This window comes from Trichoplusia ni, chromosome 23 (genome assembly GCF_003590095.1).
Source record: "Trichoplusia ni isolate ovarian cell line Hi5 chromosome 23, tn1, whole genome shotgun sequence".
NCBI classification, from domain to species: domain Eukaryota; kingdom Metazoa; phylum Arthropoda; class Insecta; order Lepidoptera; family Noctuidae; genus Trichoplusia; species Trichoplusia ni.
Genome location: NC_039500.1, coordinates 1908462 through 1927381, shown reverse-complemented (window position 1 = coordinate 1927381; position 18920 = coordinate 1908462). Strand labels below are relative to the sequence as shown.

The following is an 18920-nucleotide window of genomic DNA, read 5'->3' as shown; positions in this document are numbered from 1 at the left end:
TACGCATGCTGTTTTATTTACTGACTTTCATGAAACTGTTGTAAATCTAATAACACACGCATTTATCCTATTCTTGCTGAACTTTTAATATCACCCCGTCGAACTAACCATCGTCTTGTACCCAGTGTTTTGGCTTATTCAAGGGTGATGAAGCCAAGTACATAAATATAGAGGACCAAGAAAGTGAAAGTGTTACATTTGGGAAGGTCAAACACCATCTTCACTATAGCAAACACTTATATTTAGTAGCTGACAAACCAAGTTATAATAAACTTATAAACAGAAATAGGAAAATTATACATAATTAATTAATATTTATCATTAATAAACATAATTGTTATTTCATAAACATTTTAATTTCATATAATTTACATCGTACAGTAGAAAATTATTTTAACTTAAATTGCAAAACAAAATGGACCACACAAGTACCTATATATACGCAGAACTGATGTATTTTGAGCTACATGAATTGTTTTTATAGTAATATGATAGATATTAACAATGATAAAAATCCCCGTACAAACTATAACCCAAAAATAAAAATGGCCGAAAATATTTCATATAATACTGTATTGAAACTAAGATAAAAGCAAAACAATCGTCGTTTCGAAGTCTTAATAAGAGCGAACGAGACAGGTATATATTTTTAGTTATCTAGCAGGTACATTGCTAAAGATGTAATTAAAACTACATATATGAAAAGGAAAATAAAGTTGAGAATGAAATAAGACCCGAGACATCAGTTCTGTCAGTAATGTGGCATCCATTTTGTTTTCTCTAAGCTGTGGAAGACACGGCCAGCTTCTTGAGGTGCTCCATGAACACCTGGAGCGACACGTCGTCCGTCAACACGGGGGCGCCACCGTCCTGGAGATATTCATATAAATTAGTCATTGTAGATATAAAGAGAAAACCCGCCACCACCAGAATGTTTAGTTAGACCAGTAGAAATATAGGGATATGTAAACAGTGTATTTTTACTTAAAAAAATATAAAAGATAATCTTTTTGACATCCATAAGTCTGATTTTTCCATTGAAGTCCATAGATTTTGATTAAAGTTGTTGACTGCATTCAGACCCTAGTGATAAAGCGAAAAAAAAAAGAATAATGCTTTTTACAATCTTTTGTGCAGTCAGAACACACATAAGTTTATGAAGAGGATATATTTATTCATTCTATTCACAAATAAACGTTAAATACATTCCTATGAAGAAAAGTTGTCAAAACATGAAAATATTATGTAAAACTTATTATGTTTGGATTGAAGGAATAAAAAATAAAAAAGTAAGGTTTAAACATTTACATTGTATTAGGTTTTTGACAAACTCAAGTTTTTTATTCAATTATAGCAAAGCTCTTGCACGGTTTCAAGCTATCATGCAGTTTAGCGAAGGAGCTTTATTTTTCGTGGGACTTGGGCCTTTATATTGCACCTAATATGCCCATTGACTGTCGAAATAATTAAAATAAGAAAGCTTGGTAGAAGGGTAACTCGATGAGAAAAAAGCTTGGCGTTATTACTGGTGTAAATATTTTAAAACAATAAAATTAGAAGAAATTTTTCATGTATACTAATAAAAGTGCTTGCAGAATATGAATATATTTGAATATTTTCTATTATAGAATAAAATATTATAACTCTCACTGTTAATAAAATTAATTATCTGTATGTATTGAATTAAAATATTTCCAGTAACACGCAATCAAAACAGCTCGAAGCTCGAAGACTTTGTTAGAATTGTATATCAGCATTAGACACCCAACACCAATATAAAAATTAAAAAAGAAACACTACCGCTGATGGTATCGGCATCGCCTGGTATTCGCCAAAACAATGATGGAACAAAAAAAAACAAATCAAATTCACACCGTGCTCGATGGTACATTGTAACATGCTAATTTGGAAAAGAAATCATCAAGGCTCAACGCCATGCAACAACAACAACAACAAAAATAATTAATCAGCGTCCAAATAGTTCAACTTATGTTTTCACGCGGCTCTGGGTATGGGATTTACACCAATACTTAAAAAAAAAGGTTTCCCAAAAATATGGGATACATATTTTTTCATTTAATGACACTCCAGTTACCAGTTACCAGCCCCCACTACGAAGTGGGAGCTAGTAACTAGAAGGCGTACTGGCAAGTGACGTCACAGAAGATTTTGTTTCACTGTACTCCTTCATTTTTTGATTAAGCAATATATGTCCAATATTTATTGGAAATCTGCCTGAAGGACTAAAGAGTTTCTTTCCCCAAATACTCTTATGTTTATTAATAGTTCAATTTCTTTGAGGGTGGGTACAAATAAAAGCTGTATTAGACTCCATGTCACTGTGTACATAAAGGTTACCCACACTCATCGCCGCATACGTATATGAGTTGAACTATCTGTGGTATATTCAAAAGTAAATGCTCTATTTCTATTTTTACAAAAGCGGTAAATGTTGTTTAACTCACCCCTCCGTACGCGTACATGTTGTTATGCGTTTGAGACGGATTGACCTTTGACAGAAGGAACCGAGCCTGAAAATAAATAATATAAAATATTTAGTACTGTTTACATAAAGGTATGAACGATGGACCGCCAAATCAACAGTTGGAATCCCGGCACGTAAAAATGTCCTTTAGAATGATAACTTGCTATAAATGGTGAAGGAAAACATCGTGAGGAAACCAGCACCACGATTTTGTTCGACAAGCATTTGTTTGATCCACAAATGATTGTCCTGAGCCTGGGTATCTTTGTGCGTGTGACTCCCGCTACACAAAGAATACACTCCTTAATGCAGGAGCCCTTTTTTAATAGAGTAAAGATATGGTAAACCTAAAATCTTTACCAAAGGTATTGCTCAAAGGTTAAAGTGTGTTTTAACACGTAATCACGAGTTGGTAATGTAGGTGAGGTAGTTGTGTTATGTGTAAGGTTGGCAATAACAAACATATGACTCCACACTCGGTAACAGTTTGACTTCTTTGTATACTTCAACCAACTGGCGATTTTAGATTGCTGTCTTTTCGTTTTTGTTGTGTGTAGAAGTATTTATAGTTGTGCGTGTCAAATGTAGTGAAATAATCCTCAATCCAGATCAGAATCTGTTTCGAAAAGTGCGAAAATGATCTTTGTAAGTCAATTTGGTTTTATTAGTATTCGGATATCAACATACAGTTTAAACTTATTTGTGACGAGATGAGGTGGTGACCAGCAAAACGAAGTCGACGAGTTCCAAGCCTCCGATAGCAGGCGCGGCCCAGTCGGCCATTCTTTCCGATCACGGCCCGCGCCTCGTTACCAAAACAATGAAAACGTTCCACGACTCGCAGCGATAACGAAATGTGGTGCCGAACTATACTGACTGCGGTTGCAATATCATGTATGTTCACAAGTGAAATAATCGTACACGTCCACGGTCAGGGCTCAGAACGCTTAGTCCAGATAAAAGGTTCCAATAACACATGTTCTCTAAACATATTGTTAATACTAACCCCTCGAACGCGCCATACATTTGATTCCCATCGTGCCGCGAAGTGTGCGCCATTAAAATGTGATAGTTTTCAGATGTAATATGTGTGTTGTTGTTAAATGGATTACAAAAGGAAGATTTGGATGCGAACACGTTGGAGAAACTGCGCCGGCACAATGTCAACATCTATGATATGAACAATGAGTGAGTGTTATTGTTACTTTATCGAGAATACCCTGCCATGTGTACACTCAGCCCATTAGCCACCTGGCTGGTTGTAATAAACACTGTTGTCATTATCGAAGAAAGTTTGTATTTGAAAGTAACTTTTTCCATTATTATTCTTGTCCGCACTTTAATACATATTTTGCACTATCTTATTCCTAACGCTCGTTTCAACGTTTGTACATCTTTCTGTAACAACCTTGAATGTGTATGTTGTATGTTCCTCTTTAGAAGCCTGCGACAAGCATGCTTATTTAACTCTTATTTAGACACTGGCAATGCAACGCGAAGAAAATATGAGACGACGGAAAATGTTAATGAAGCGTTGGGAATGTCTTCGACACCAAAAAGTGAGTACCTTACATAGTGATATTTGACCAAATTATAAAAATATTAATTATTACTAATTGTTTTAAGGTATAGACAAAGAAATTAAGGCCGGAGATTATCTAAAACTAGAACTGCCAATGCCTGAAAGTTATGACAACATAACTAAGCCAAATACTACACTCGGTTTTAATGAAACCTCAAACCAGTTAAAGCAACTAAAATTAATAAGTGAGGATTTAAAATCAAATAGCAAAATCGATAAAATGTATAATTTAGAGAATGTATCGAAAATCGAAGAAAACAGCGGATTACAAATTGAATATATGCAAAACCGTCCACCATTGGAAAATATGGTAAACATTTGGACTAAATTGACACACAATACTAAAAAAGTTGTTACTAAGGTAGCTACAACGCCACCGAATACTGATGAAAAGGAACCGAATGTCACTGAAGTAAACACACAAGCCCCGAACAACAATGGGTATGTACATTCTCGAGAGATGGAATACATCAGTCGAATGATAGCTGAATACTTAGCCACTCAGGCAGCATCTACGACAACCCAAAAAATAACGACAGAACCATACATGAACACAATCTCCAAACAAATTGGAGAACTGCTGAAGAAGACTCCGAACGAAGAACTATCTTCAAACGACGAATTGAGTGATGCAAACAGCTTAAAACCAACCAGACCTCTCGATCGAAAACTAAACTACGATTACATGACAGACATCAAGAGCATACCATACAAAATTTTATTCGAAAATAATCAACAGTTAGAAAATATTCGGCAGGCTCTAGAACCACGACAATTTAATCTTGAGGGTGCGGATGAGAATAAGAGTCAACCAACTAAAGGAACTTTTGAGGCAAGTGATCAAACACATCAAATACAAGATACGCCATACAGGGATGTTATTAGGGAAAACCGAAAACCTAAAGGATTAAAGTTCAGGAAAGGTGGCCCGATACGTTTTCTTGACGACTTACTCCGGGAAAATAATAAAATGAAAAGTTTTCCCAATTTCTTTAATGAAAGCACCGGTAAAGATACTCATGAGGGAGAAGAACAAGAAATAGAGAGTGAAATTTTACACCGACACGACAATTATAAAAACAAGACAGAAGTCATCAATCATAACAAAGACTCCGACATAAGTTTCAACCCCTTAAAAGAAGCAACAAAAAAAATGTTGAATAAACGAACTAAATTAAAACTTACGCCTGCAGATAAAGAAATGGATCAGGATCGAGAAATTCAGATCAAGGCTAAACCTAAATTAAAACAAAAAATTGCAAAAAGTTTAAAAGATGTACGAAGCGAACTAAAATTAAAGCCGTTTATTTCAAATCCAGCTGAAAATGTGAATGTAAATTTCAAACAGCATCGAAATAAAGTTGTACCTGCAATCATAAAGCCAAGTAAACAGCAACAAGAGTCTACTGTTGAAAATATTCGTTTTGATTCAGTACTTCCATCTAGAAAAGCTGCGCAACAGAAAAAACTTAGAAATGATAGCATAAAACCGAATTACGAAATCAACCACAATCCTAAAATTCTCGTAACAGATCCTACAATACGAAAATATGAGTCAGATAACAATCAATACGGGAATATTTTGCCATCCATTAAAGTAGCAAAAATAAATCAAAACGCTAAGAACAATCAAATAAAAGAACCCTCGGAATTAAACGATTCAGAACTTGAGAAAAACTTCGAATTGTTTAACGCGCAATTTAAAGCTATGCAGGCGGAAGCGAATAAACTAAACAAAATAGCTAATATGAATGACGACCAGCCCGAAATTGGTCGAAGTAGCAAAAACAACTTTCATTCAGGTCCTAATAAAAATCAGTTTAATATTATGCCGACTGTCATAAAAAATACTGATACTATCCAGCTTTCCAGAAATCAAGTACAAATATTACCGGTAAACCTTTCTCAAAACCAAAAGTTTGAGATCAACAACGAGGGTCTGCAGCCGGTGGCGCTTGACATCAAAGACTTAAAAGAATTACAGAACTTCGGACTGAACATGAACGAACCACAAGTCATACCAGCGAATGTCATCAAAGAGATCGCTGAACGAGTGAAGCAAATTGTCCTAAAGGATATGAGGAAAGGAAGCAATGACAGTACTACTATCATCCCTCTACTGCGGACGACGGTCCTGGCAAATGCTTCTACAACGAACGCATCAGCAACAAATATAACGACAACAGGTAAATTATTTTCTTTAGAGTTGTGTTCAAATAAAGTATTTTTCTGGACATAATAATAACTCAAATTTATTTTTAGATAACCCTTTGACGCCGAACGAAGATGCAAACCAACACCAAGTTATTGAAAAGTTCATGGAAATGTTCAACGAGTTCAAGATGTCTACGGCAAGACCACATAGAAAGGCGACAGAATACATTCCGGGCAGCCGAATGAAACTGCCTCCGCGCACATTCCCACCAGTGTTGGCGGGATTCAACCCTTACGTTGTGGATACGCCGCCTATTTATAAATCTGGCGCCGTTAAACCATTAGTGGTAAGCCCTTATGGGCCAGGCATGGTACCTGTTATCATAAGTTCTGGGGCCAATCTACCTAAAGACACAATGTCACAATACGTCCCGGAACTGAAGTTTCCAAAAAACGATGTTTCCGGTTCAGGTGCCATAACTTTACAGACCAATTCAGATGAAATCGCACCACTAGCCATCCGGATCTCGCAACCCGTTAAGCTTATAAACCAGCACATCATATTGACAACACGAAATCCATTTGAAAAACAAAAGAAGCAACAAGAACTCGAGAGTAGGACGCGTTTCGGGCAGAAATACGATCCTAGATATCGTCAAGATAAAATCCATTTAGACTCTGAATACTTAAAGAAGATTCGATACACAGATAGACACGAATATCTATACAATGATAAACTAAAAAAGAACATAGAGAAACCGAAGTACACTCATGAGATCAGTGAAAAGATACGTGGTCTTAGTCACGTAGATGTGGCCCGAGGAATTCATCGTGATGACAATAGTAACCAGAATAAAGCAGGCCAAGGAGGTAGTCCTTCACGAGAATTCACTTACACGGGTGGGTTGAGCAACCTCGGCGGTATGAGCTATCCGGGGATAAGCCATGGCAATCGCCCGCAGACAGGCTTGAATGACAAAAGGCCGTACACAGACCAGTCAGACTTGGAGCCCCAGTACTTAGCCACGAAGTTCCACGAGAAACTCGAGAGGATTGAAACCTGGCCGCGGAACACGTGGTTCAGGACGGTGACCACAGAGAACTGCTGCGCGGATGTAGCCGCCAGGCAACAAGTACCGTTGGCAAAATTGAAACAACGAACGAGATTCGACGACACGCATTTTAATAATTTCTTGAAGTCCCAACAGAAAGTGACGGACATGCTGGAGAAAATACTTGCAAGTAACACCAGACATACCGGGCCGCACAGTGTTGAACTACCGTGAAACTATCATAATTACGTAAGATAAGCTAAGAATAAATTATTTCTAAATGTGCTAATGTTCTAATTTTAACTTTCTTAATCAACTGAATATAATTTACAGTCAACACGTAAATTCTTTGAACAGTTACAAAAAGTTACGATTTTTAGTAAAGAGACGTAAGTAATCTGTGCAAAGCTGGTTGAAAGCAGACAGACACGTGTAATCGAAAGATTAAAGTTCTTTGTCAGAGACAATCAGTCAATCTGACTTTTGCGAAATAATATGTTCCTTCTTAATAATTCTAAAACACCCTGGCAAACCCGCAGTGAGCTAGCATGGTGATCAATACCCATCGTCCCTATAAGGGAGGGTCTGCGCCTTGCAGTGGTATAGTTGAAGGCTTGTTTGAGCATTTCCATTACTGATAGCTATATCATATTGTTGTGTTACCTGTGACCCGCCATGTTCAGTGTCGATGTACCGCGGGACGGGGAACCTGCTCTGCAGGATCTCCTGCGCGTCGTCGATGGGCGCGCGCAGCAGCTGAGCGAAGCTCTCGTACTCCGGCATGTCTTGGTAACGGAGGGCGCGCCATTGGGCTATCGTCTGATCGTATAAAGTTGACAATTAGTGCAATATAGGCGTTGTATTAAAAGACAGATTATTTGCTAGATAAATATTACAACTTGTTTGTAATTTCGTAACCACTGGTTCTGCTAAACAGTTCTATTGTAGTCATATTAGTGATTTTTTCCTTACTTTTATATCAAAGTTGTTAGGTGTAAAAGTTAGATCTGGTGTCAGTTTATATTCTTACTCCATTTGTTTAGATACTTCAAAAGGCTTAAAAAAACAATCTTGGTGTGTTTTTGTATAAAGACATCATAAAATAAATAAGCGATTAGTAATCATTATTGTTGGTTTTTAATCTCGTTTCATTTTTAACCTGCATGAGTAATATTTTTTTTTATCCATAACGTAAGAGACACTCGGAAGAAATTTACCCTAATTTCCATGCTAATTATCGCCGACAATCAGAAAGCAAAGACTTTTAATAACAACTTTATACTCAGCGTCATATTCTAAACGGCCGAAAACTATTTAAAAACTGACTTAAATAACACGTACTTCAGAAAAAGTGATCAATAAAACAGTTACGTAATTATTATTCATTCATAGCAGCACACTTTCAAAATCTCATAAAATATTGCATAATCACCTCTCCATGGTATATAAGTATTTGGAAGAAGGTGTCCATGAGTAGGATGCGATCAGGCTGTATGGAGGAGGTGTCCAGGAGTACAGGTTCCGGAGGACCGCCAAAGCTGTACGAGTACAGGATCGGCTGGATCATGATCAGCGACTGTGTCAGGTCCTCACGCATCAGCATGTGTCTGAGGAGAAATGAGATTCAATTATTTCATATGTATATGTACATAATTTATTGAAGATGTCGGGCAATCGCTGCAATCAAATCAATTTTAAGTAATGTAACTGCTTATTAGTTTTGCATAAAGTTTATTTATTTAATTTGCACTCTAACTACCATGAAATATTGAACTTGTAACTACAGCGTTAAGGGCGATATTTAAATGCTTTTATGTTGCTCCATCACCATCATCGGACTACCTGTTCTGAAATAGTTATATAAGCTATGTTTATCATGGCTAGATAACTTGGACAATTCTGCCAATTAGAACTTGGTGGAATTTAGCTAGCATTATCTGAAATTAACGTAATTATAAACTGGACAAAATAAGTTATACAATGTCCCTTGTAGAAGAGAAATTTCTCCAGCAATGGCACTTAGGCTATTATTATAACAACGTTACCTATAGAAAGTGGTCTCGTCGGGTGAGTTGTTGAACACCTGCAGGAACTGTGAGCGACGCAGGTGGTACATGAACTGTGGATACAGGCTGAAGTTCTCAGACAGGCGGAAACTGTTCGGATCGTCCTTGCCGTACTCGCCGAACTTCTGGCACTACGGGAGTAAGAAGGTTGATTAGCATGATTTTTCTGAAATACATATATTTTGATAATGTTGTGCCCGGCTGTGATTGGAAAAAAGAGATTATTCTCGCACTGATTATTCTGATACTTGTGTCGAGGGGCATTCACAAATATTCAAGTTACATGCACAAAGAAACCCAGACTCAAAACAAGTATTCGTGGATCCCACCAACGCTTCTTGTACGCGAGGATCGAACTCGCGACGTCGCGCACAGTGGGTTTGGGGTGGCGACCTGAACCGATGTTGTCAAGTTGATGACAATGTCGTGAAATAAAACCAGTTTTTTCATCATCATCATCCCCCTACCCTTACCCCAATTATTATTTGGGGTCGGCGCAACATGTCTTCTCCCTCCATACCTTTCTATCTAATGTCATCTCACAAGAAACAGTCTTTGCAGCCATGTCGTCTTTCACACAATCCATCCATTGTTTCCTTGTTCCAATCCATATTGAAAACATGATCATATTACGGTATATTATCTGTGTGGTTGCGTACCAGTCGTATGAGCATCCTGTCCAGCCAGCGCAGCACGTCGGGCCCGTCCTCCTGCTCGGCGCGGTACACGACGAGGCGCGCCATGACCACGGCCGCCGCCTCCTGGTCGAAGCCCGCCGAGATGTGCTGCAGGCTCACCGCCGCGTCGCCCCAACTGCGGGGAACGGGACATGTTGACGACATTGGTAGATGGTTGAAATGGATTCAATTTTGATTTAAATGATTCAGAATGTACAGGTGAAAAAATAAATGGATGATTAACATTGATATTGGATGTTTGTTTTTCATACTTTGAAAAAAATTGGAGCTTGTCTGACTATAGTCATAAAATAATTGTTTTAAATAATTCGCTAGCTCAGATCGATCAATAACAGAGTATTTTTAAACGCGAAACTGAATGAATGACGTTTAAGTACATACGTATATATAGACTAATTGCATGGCTCCAATTATATCGGATTGAAATATAGGAAAAGGTAGGTAATTTCCAAACCTTAACAAACTTGAACCCTTTTACAGCCACTCGTCTACGTGATATGTCAAGCTACTTCGCCATCCCGCCAATAGACACAATAGTATTGTAAGCATGATTCATAATTAAATGATGCAACGGTTTCCTCACGCGTATGTATCAGGTTTGCCCGACTAGTTTCGGACCCAACCGGAGTCCTTAATCATGAGCTGACGAGACAGGGTCTCAGGTCGAACTGAAGATTGTCATTACATATGTGGACTTACTTGCGAGCCACAGTAGTGACGCGCACGCGCCGCTGTCCGCTGGAGTGCTGGTACTGCGTGATGAACTGCACGCAGCCGCGCCCGCCCTGCGGGACCGCCGCGTGCTGGTTCACTACCTGCGGGGGTACACACGGTATTAGATAAGGTGGTGTTTACCTTGCTGTTATAATGTTTGTATAAATAGTTTAATGTAACATTTAGTGAGCGCAGACTTTGACTAAATGACAGTTGATAGTGCAGTGGGGCTTGCTCCTCCGATTCTGGATAATTTTGGCTAGTGTCAGAAACACAGAAGCTATAAATTTTATTTCTAAAAAAACACTCGAGTCGGTGAGTGCCTTGGGATCGAACTTGCGACCTCTCACTTGGTAGTCCACAGGTTTTACGTTTACCACCAGGCTATCTCAGCATTTAAAACTAAACTTACAAAGAAAAAATCAGTAGCACTATATAGGCTAATAATACCCAACACTTTACCAGCGCCAATATAAAAACTTTACTTATATACACAAGTACTGAAGTCCACTTTTTATGAATATATCTGACCTCGAAGAATATAGCCATGGTGGTGCTGGGCGTGAAGGTGCACATCTTCCACTGGCAGGTGTTGCCCATGCCCACCTCCTGGTCGGACACGCACGGGCCCTTCACGTTCAGGGACACGCACGAACCGATCGCGCCCGATACTGGAACGAACGAGGAACTCTAGTGTGTACATTTGAATTTTATGTAGAGATTTGTTATATTATTTATTGTAATGTGATTTATATTTGATTGGTAGGGTAGTTATCTAGACTCATTACAAAATCAATAGAGGTCGCCATGATACTAGACAAATAATATAATATGTTAGACTGTTGATGTTGCATTTAGTTAATTATGTCATATTTAAATTATGAAACTTTGAAATTTTTGTATAGACATGGTCGACGATAGTCAAAGTTTTAAATATCTTCAATATAATATTATCAAAAGAAAAAGGACAGAAGTTTTACTCACTTTTGAGTTCCCTACTGCATTTGATCTCGAGCGTGCCGTTGAACGCCATCTTGTAGTCAGCCCGCGGGTCCTTGGCGAATACTCTTTGGAATGTCTGCTTGAACAGCGACGAGTTGAACGAGTCACCCATCACCATGTGCCCACTGGAAATATTACCACAGTAAATATGTCTATACTACTATTTTCACATTACATAGTAAACACGAGCTTCAACACAGGTTTTTTTCCTTAATAATCAATTGATGTGTTATTATAAAAAAAGCAACGGCGTGCTATGCTGAGGACTTTGTTGCGCCGGTTCTTCTTCACAACCAGAGTACTTAGGAAGCGTTGAAGGGTAGGCGATACGGGAATCTGTCCATATAAAAGACTTGACGTCCAAAAAGTGCTACTTGAATAAAAAGATTTTTTGATTTATCATAGATTTAAGTAAAAAAGCGCCTTTCGACGTCCACTTGTCGTCATCAATTGTGAGTAATTGAAAAAAGACATAAAAAATAATATTTTATTAGCGGTAATAAGTAGGTAGATAATGTCAGTGGCTATCATATCTAGGTTTGTGTAAAATTAAAATATTAATTACTGAATTATTTTGCAGCGTAACGCGGAATAAGGCTAAGACCTAAAAGCTGCATGCATTCTACATCTAAATTGATATAATCTACACACTCTTTTTTTAAATTAAAAATTAAAAAATTAAAAATTAAAAATATATTTATTAAAAACATAGTTCACATTACTTAAATACATGTACATGACAAACCAGTAAAAATATCTTAATAGTCATAATCATAGGAGTTGAGTTAATCTACACCAAAACATAATAATATACGAGAAGGATGGTCTAAAGATAATATAGGGACCACCCGAACTAGGTTTGTTTTAAACCTGTGTTTCGGGTTATCAGTGCAGAAAAATGATTGATGGATATTTTAATGTAATTCTATCACTTAATTGTATTATAAAAGACTAAGCAGGACAAGCTGTCCTGAATTATTTAATTACATTACCTGTACTTATTATTATAATTTCTAAGCTAAACAGTTTATTGTAATATTTCTAGCAATTTTTCCGTATCTGAGTAATTGAGGGACTGTAAGTATTCTGTTACCATTCTATTACACCTATTTAAGCTTACACTATATAACTTTAGTAGCCTGTTAAATTTGTTATATAAATAGGGTCCTTGAAATAAATAAAATCTGTTAGTAAAAGCATGTTGCGTTTGTGGGTTAGTGCAAACTAAATCCTTTCTTCTCTTGCCGGAAGGTACCGGGCTGAAACCAATTTCAGTACGCTGGAGTCGTACTTCGTCTTTGAATGTGAATCCACGTTACACTTTCGAGTTAAAACTATTTAAGCGATCGTCATAACGCTTTGTACACATATTCTGAAGATATTAGAAGTAGTATGGGTTAACTATATTTATAAAAAAAAATACTTTCGAAAGAAAAATAACTTTCCATCAAAGAAATCTCAAATTCAAGGTAATTCAACGACATAGCATTCCAGTAATGAGTACCGTGCCTATGAGACACGTCAGTTAAGAGAGAGTAGCATTCCTAATTGCAAATTAAATAACCTTGATAGTCAATTAGATCTTTTGAATACGATGACGCAATAGTGACGAAGATGTTATGATACACATAGCTCTTCAATAATAATCTTCTACTAAGTAGATGCTTGTTTAATGGCTTGTATTAAACCAGTTCTTTCAAATGTCATATATTATGTTCAATATTGATTTTACATTTATTAGTTATTAAACTACATTATAAAATTATGTTACTCACCCAGTAGAGTTACAGCACTGCTTCATCTCCATAAGTCCAGTCTGATCTAAGGCACAGGAGTATATATCGATAGAGTGGCCATTTGTCGCCGCCCTCAGGGACAAAGCTTCGTAATGCTTGATAGCCTTCTTCATGTACTTAGCGTTGTCCTTGTGAATGTCGTGGTGAGAACGGATGGGCTGTTTCAGCTCGTCGTTGACAACCTGACCTGGACCTTGAGAGCAGGGACCACCGAGGAACAGCATGATCCTTCCACCAGTGTTAGGGTAAGTGACCTCTAAGAGACCGACAGCTAATGAGAGAGCGACGCCACTGCTACGTAACGGTCTCTTGCCGACGCCTAAAGGCCATGGGTCCCGACCCAGCTCACCAAGGAGATCAGTCAATGCCATATCGCAAGTCTTGACAGGTTGCAGGAAGCGGTGGGCGGGGGGCTGAGGAGCTGGAGCCCCAGGTCTCTGCTGAGGATTTGGCGCATTCACACGACCAATGGCCAACTGCTCTTGAATCTGTTTGGCTGTGAGGTCTTTAGTGCCTTTAAATACATAGCATTTGGATATGCCTTCAGTACCTGTGGAAAGAAAATTTAGGTCAATTGCATTCCAATCTGTAAAATGTGTTGACCGTGTGACTCATTTGGATACAAAAATTATTCAACAAGATACATGCATCAGTGTACAGTGATAAAAGACAGGATGGACAGTACAAACTTTAATTTATATCAGAGGTTTCAAAATTAAATGCTTTTATGAGACATTAATCAAATTATAATTTTGATATTATGACCTTTTCATTTCAATTCTGATTACAAAGCAAATTAAAATAAATCTAACCCAAGAGATAAGTTTCAAACAGAATATAAGATATTCTAAATAGATTCTAATTGATATAAATGGCTTTGCCTAATTGTGAGCAAAATATATACTTCAAATCATATAAAACTCACCAAGTTCATGTATCTGTACCATACGGCCAAATGTAATAAGCCCAACAAGAGCATTCTGCGGCATGAGACTGAGAGATGTTTGGAGAGAGTCCTTCAGGGCTCCAAGTTCCTCTTCATCCAGACATGTGTCTACTACCAGAAGGAAGATAGGTGGCATGGTCTGTGCCCGAGTTATTGTGTACTCTATAGTTGAGAAGTTGGGGATCAGCTCCGCAGGCTGGTGTTGCTCCGCTATCGCCGAATATTGTGGGGGGAACTGAAAGATTAAAGTAGAAGCTTGTGTTATGTTTGTTTGTTAAAATTGTATTTACATTTGAATCAAAACTAAATTTTGAACAATATGTTGCAAAACACAATATGTTACAATAATACTTATAAATCTACTACAGAGTTAATTAAAGCTGCCAATTGGTTGAATACGTAGATACTTAAGACTATTATATTATTCAAACACCAATACTTACAGGATTTCTTTGGAAACAGAAGTTGCAGACCCATAGCTTGGCTCTGTAATCCACTTGGCACATCGGATTTAAGATAGCCCTGCATGTATTACGGGTGCACAGCACAGGTTCGTACTGAATCGGCGGCAAATCCAGCCTTTCCTTCAGCGGCTGGTACAAACACGCAAGTGGGACCACCAGCCTCGTAGCCTCGATCCGGCTCGAAGGCCACACGTTCCAAGTGAACCGTATACCATCTCTGTCTTCATTCTGCTGAATGAACTCCTCATACGTGGCCATTATGAGGATCTAAAACCGAAACATCATCATCGTCAATTTACGGTCCCAATACACAGCATATTTTACACACAAATACAGATGCTAGGCTTGTAAATTACTTACCTAAGTGTGCATGCGACGACTAGAGTCAAGCCACATATGCAATCATTGAAGATCTCACTGATTATTCATTCAGAAATTAGTTGTTATTTAGATTTACTACAATTTTCAGCAGACGGGAGAGGCTGGCTGATTTGGCAATTGTCAAAGTCATAGACAAATCAGCTGTCACCATGGCCACGTCATTTTAGAAAACGCAGCAAATTTCCCTATTACTATTTTATTTTTCTAAAATGATTTCTTCAAAATTCTCATTATTTGGGAATACCGATAAATTTATTAGATTTTTATTTCGCATCTTTACTTAAGATGCCAAGTCTATGGTTTTCTTTATGATATTTTCATAGACTTTAGAAAAATATCTATAGACAACCTCAGCGTCGTTGTCTATGATGCTTAGTGACGCGTTCCTTTACACACACGCTGGGAGAAAAAAAAAGCCGGAAAAAATAAATACACTCTCGAAATAACTAAAAACTAATTCAATAATTATATGAATATACCTGGAAACTGTGCTCGCGAACAAAAAGTGTAAAATAAATGACGGGATTATGAAATACGTCAGTGGAATATACGGACTACTTGTGGACATTCTGAGTAGTAATGAAACGTTCTTGAATGAAATATTTTTTTATTTTTAGGACATAGTAAATTATATTTCAATTATGGACGTTATTTGTAAAATAATTCGTATTTAATGGTAAAAGAACAAACATTCTAATATAATTAGTGGATAAAAAATTAATGACATGTCATTGCTTTGTTTGAAGAGCAGGAAGTTTACGCCAAAAAGTGCGACTGCGCACTGGCCAAATTAGTAGTGTGAAAGAAAATGGCGATCAGCGAAAGGCGTCCGGAGTTAACGTGATGAAAAACATTGTTAAAAGCTCAATTACATAGTGTTATAGTTATTAATTGTGTCAGATGTAGATTAATTAAGTGTTAATGAATAGTGATTGTGTATAAAAATGGCTGCGAATATGTACAGAGTCGGCGGTAAGTGGCAATAATTGGTTATTTTTGTTGTAGCTTCGCCGGTTCACCGCCAGCCGACTAGCGGTGCTTTGCTTTGATTGTCGTACCTTCATTAATTGCTCGTATTAATTAGTTCATTTAGTTACATATCTTTATTCATCTGTTTTTAAACAAATCCAAAGTTTTGCGTGTGTAACATCGCGGCAAAGCTTGTTTGCGGAAAAGTTATATTTATTTTACCAAATTTTGTCAAATAGGACATTAGCATTTGCATCTAGGTATCATTGTATCGGCTTGCGTATCTGCGTGCGGGTGGTTAGACACGAAGCGCCTTTAATTATCAATCAGCTTTTATGCTTTTTAGGGATTGTTTGATGGTTTCGACACGAGATTTTAGGTTATATTCGATGTTGTCAAAACATTTTGGTGGTAGACTTGGATAAATATGACGTTGGAGCATGGCTTGGGGTCTTGTGAGATGCGTTGAGGTTTAATTTGAGCAGTATTAGAGGTTATACGGGATTAGTTTGTGATGTTTGGTGTGTTAGTACCGGCGCTTCGGCGTCGGCGGTGTTGTCGCGGGACCCGGTCGCGGGCGCCTCGTGCCGCGCTCCGCGGTCCTCGCGTTGAATGTTAATTAGCTCTTCCTTTTATGTTAACTTCCTATCATATAATGTAGTGCTACTCAAATACTTACTCTAACTCTTTGTGTGGATATTAAATGTTATTGTATTATCTAGAAGTATTGCCACGCATAATGACTTGCCTAAAACTAGATATCAGTGGACAACTACCCTTAAGCCATCTGTTCTAACAGCATACCAAATCTTTAAAAAATACACTTTAAAAAGTTTACAAAACTTTATTAGTATTTATGGTGACCTCAAAATGCTTGTATGCATTATACCCTTGTATCTGACAAAGAATAACTTGACCTACATTCTACACCTTGAATCTTTCTTTTTCTCTTATAGTTTTATTTTTATACCCGATTGATAGAAGTCTAGCCAACCGCTAATATTATTAATACTTAAACCATTAATTTATTATTAGAAGCAAACCTTCACTTAACATGTTTGTCTTATTATCCTCTATTTCTGGAAACTTTAATACAAATTTATGAAATGCATGATCATTGCAGTATAAATAGTCTATTTTATAAAATCTGCATAGGAATACTTTGGAACTTAAAGGTGTCCAGTTTAATTCTACTCAATAATCTGATCCCCTTATTAAATGCTTTTTGTAATCAATATAACTGTTATCTATTCAAGGTTTTTATCAATCCAGTCAGTTACTATTATAGTTTTAAAATTAAGAAAACTATAAACTTAACTATTAACTATAAACAATGACAAAATCTACAGTGGAAAGTCCAACCAGTACTTGCTCTGAAGATGGTACGAATGGAAAAGCATTACCTAATTGATGAAACTTCACACCTTAAATAATGCAACCCAATATTACAATTGTTGAACTACTTATGTACGTCTGATACAAGCAACACTAATAATTGTGTTGAACTTTTTAGATAAATTAATATTCAAAGTGGAATCATGTTACATTACTTTTTAAAGTCTGTAAGCAATATGTTTATCACAGACACGTACTAAAATATAAACATGCTTACTTACCTATAGATGACCATTTAAATGATTTAACATACACTCAAAAATAAAGCAGTTGATACTTAAATATAGCTAATTAAACAATACCTGAATAATAATGATAATATACAAAAATTATGTTTGAATTCAAAAAACCATTGCCAACATTTGTTACTACTAAACAATTTACACTTTATAGTTTTGACAATAAACATAAAACTTCTCATTTTGTTTATAACCTTCAGTCATGTGAAAGTATGAGTTCAATGACCTATTACTTAAGCATAGGTAGTAAGCCCAACCACCTTACCTCCAGTATTAATATCTAGTAACCAGTACATCGAGTTTTATAGAATTTAGCTAATATATTTTCGTTCTGACATATGTAATATACCTAGCTACAAATTCATTATTCTTACTCGTATTTTCCTCTTTTATATCGCGCTAATAATAATAGTTTAAGCCATAATCACATGACGTAATTTCACACGCAGAAACGTATAGTCAACTGCAAAGTTACAAAATAACTAATTAGTTCCTCATTAAAAGGATCAGCTTTATTTAATATCGATTTAGCCGTTTAGTTTTTTCATTTACCTAAAATGGCGCGGGTTAATAGCGGCACGTAATATTTCTTTGCCCTCTTTTGTAAGTTGGAACTTGAATTCAAGGAAATTGTATCGTTCAAAATAATTAATGTGAGAATTTGACTTTTTTTTTACATTTTTTCTTATTTACCATAGGTTCACAAATTTAAGTACGTAATTTTCTTAACAGCCATGTGTTCTCAATTGTAAAGAAATCGAGTTCTTCGAGAGGTTTCCTTTTTCCTTGTAATGGTATCCGAAAAAAGGTCAACATTCCGTATAGTTTGTTTGTTTGCATGTCAAACGCTGACAAAAAAGGGGTTATCCGTTGTTAAGAAAACCTTCAATACAACGCGGCTCAGTGTCGACATCTTCAAACATACACACACCTCACTTTCGAACCCCGTAATACGTACATTCCTATACTTTTTAAAA

The 18920-nt window shown here is 36.9% G+C and overlaps 2 protein-coding genes across 3 annotated transcripts in view; one reads left to right on the top strand and one right to left on the bottom strand.

Moving 5' to 3' along the window:
* Positions 1–556: 556 nt before the first annotated feature.
* Positions 557–15473, bottom strand: LOC113504818 (protein transport protein Sec23A). 2 transcript variants are annotated; one of them, XM_026887281.1, is made up of 14 exons: positions 15320–15473; positions 14939–15226; positions 14475–14730; positions 13529–14099; positions 11736–11878; positions 11283–11422; positions 10737–10852; positions 9999–10152; positions 9319–9470; positions 8706–8880; positions 7937–8092; positions 2466–2531; positions 1801–1821; positions 557–870 (listed from the first exon to the last, which is right to left on the bottom strand). In XM_026887281.1, the coding sequence occupies exons 2-14, from the start codon at positions 15215–15217 to the stop codon at positions 781–783; spliced, it is 2319 nt and encodes a 772-aa protein (XP_026743082.1). In that variant the 5' UTR covers positions 15218–15226; positions 15320–15473; the 3' UTR covers positions 557–780. The 2 variants fall into 2 exon arrangements, with proteins under 2 accessions (XP_026743082.1, XP_026743083.1); XM_026887282.1 differs by lacking the exon at positions 1801–1821.
* A 269-nt stretch (positions 15474–15742) lies between these two features.
* LOC113504993 (metastasis-associated protein MTA3) overlaps positions 15743–18920 on the top strand; it is a 38639-nt gene continuing 35461 nt past the window's right edge. Inside the window, exon 1 of the mRNA XM_026887513.1 lies at positions 15743–16312. Within this exon, the coding sequence (XP_026743314.1) occupies positions 16285–16312 (28 nt within the window). The 5' untranslated portion in view covers positions 15743–16284. The remainder of the gene's footprint in view (positions 16313–18920) is intronic.

What these genes read in the sequence shown, in the direction of transcription:
- LOC113504818 (XM_026887281.1), bottom strand. Translation starts at nt 15,217, where the DNA reads ATGGCCACGTATGAGGAGTTCATTCAGCAGAATGAAGACAGAGATGGT. An exon ending in ATGCAGTAGGGAACTCAAAA is followed by an intron (nt 11,423 to 11,735) that starts GTGAGTAAAACT and finishes CGTTCGTTCCAG; the next exon opens with TATCGGGCGCGATCGGTTCG. An exon ending in CTGAACATGGCGGGTCACAG is followed by an intron (nt 2,532 to 7,936) that starts GTAACACAACAA and finishes ATTTATTTTCAG; the next exon opens with GCTCGGTTCCTTCTGTCAAA.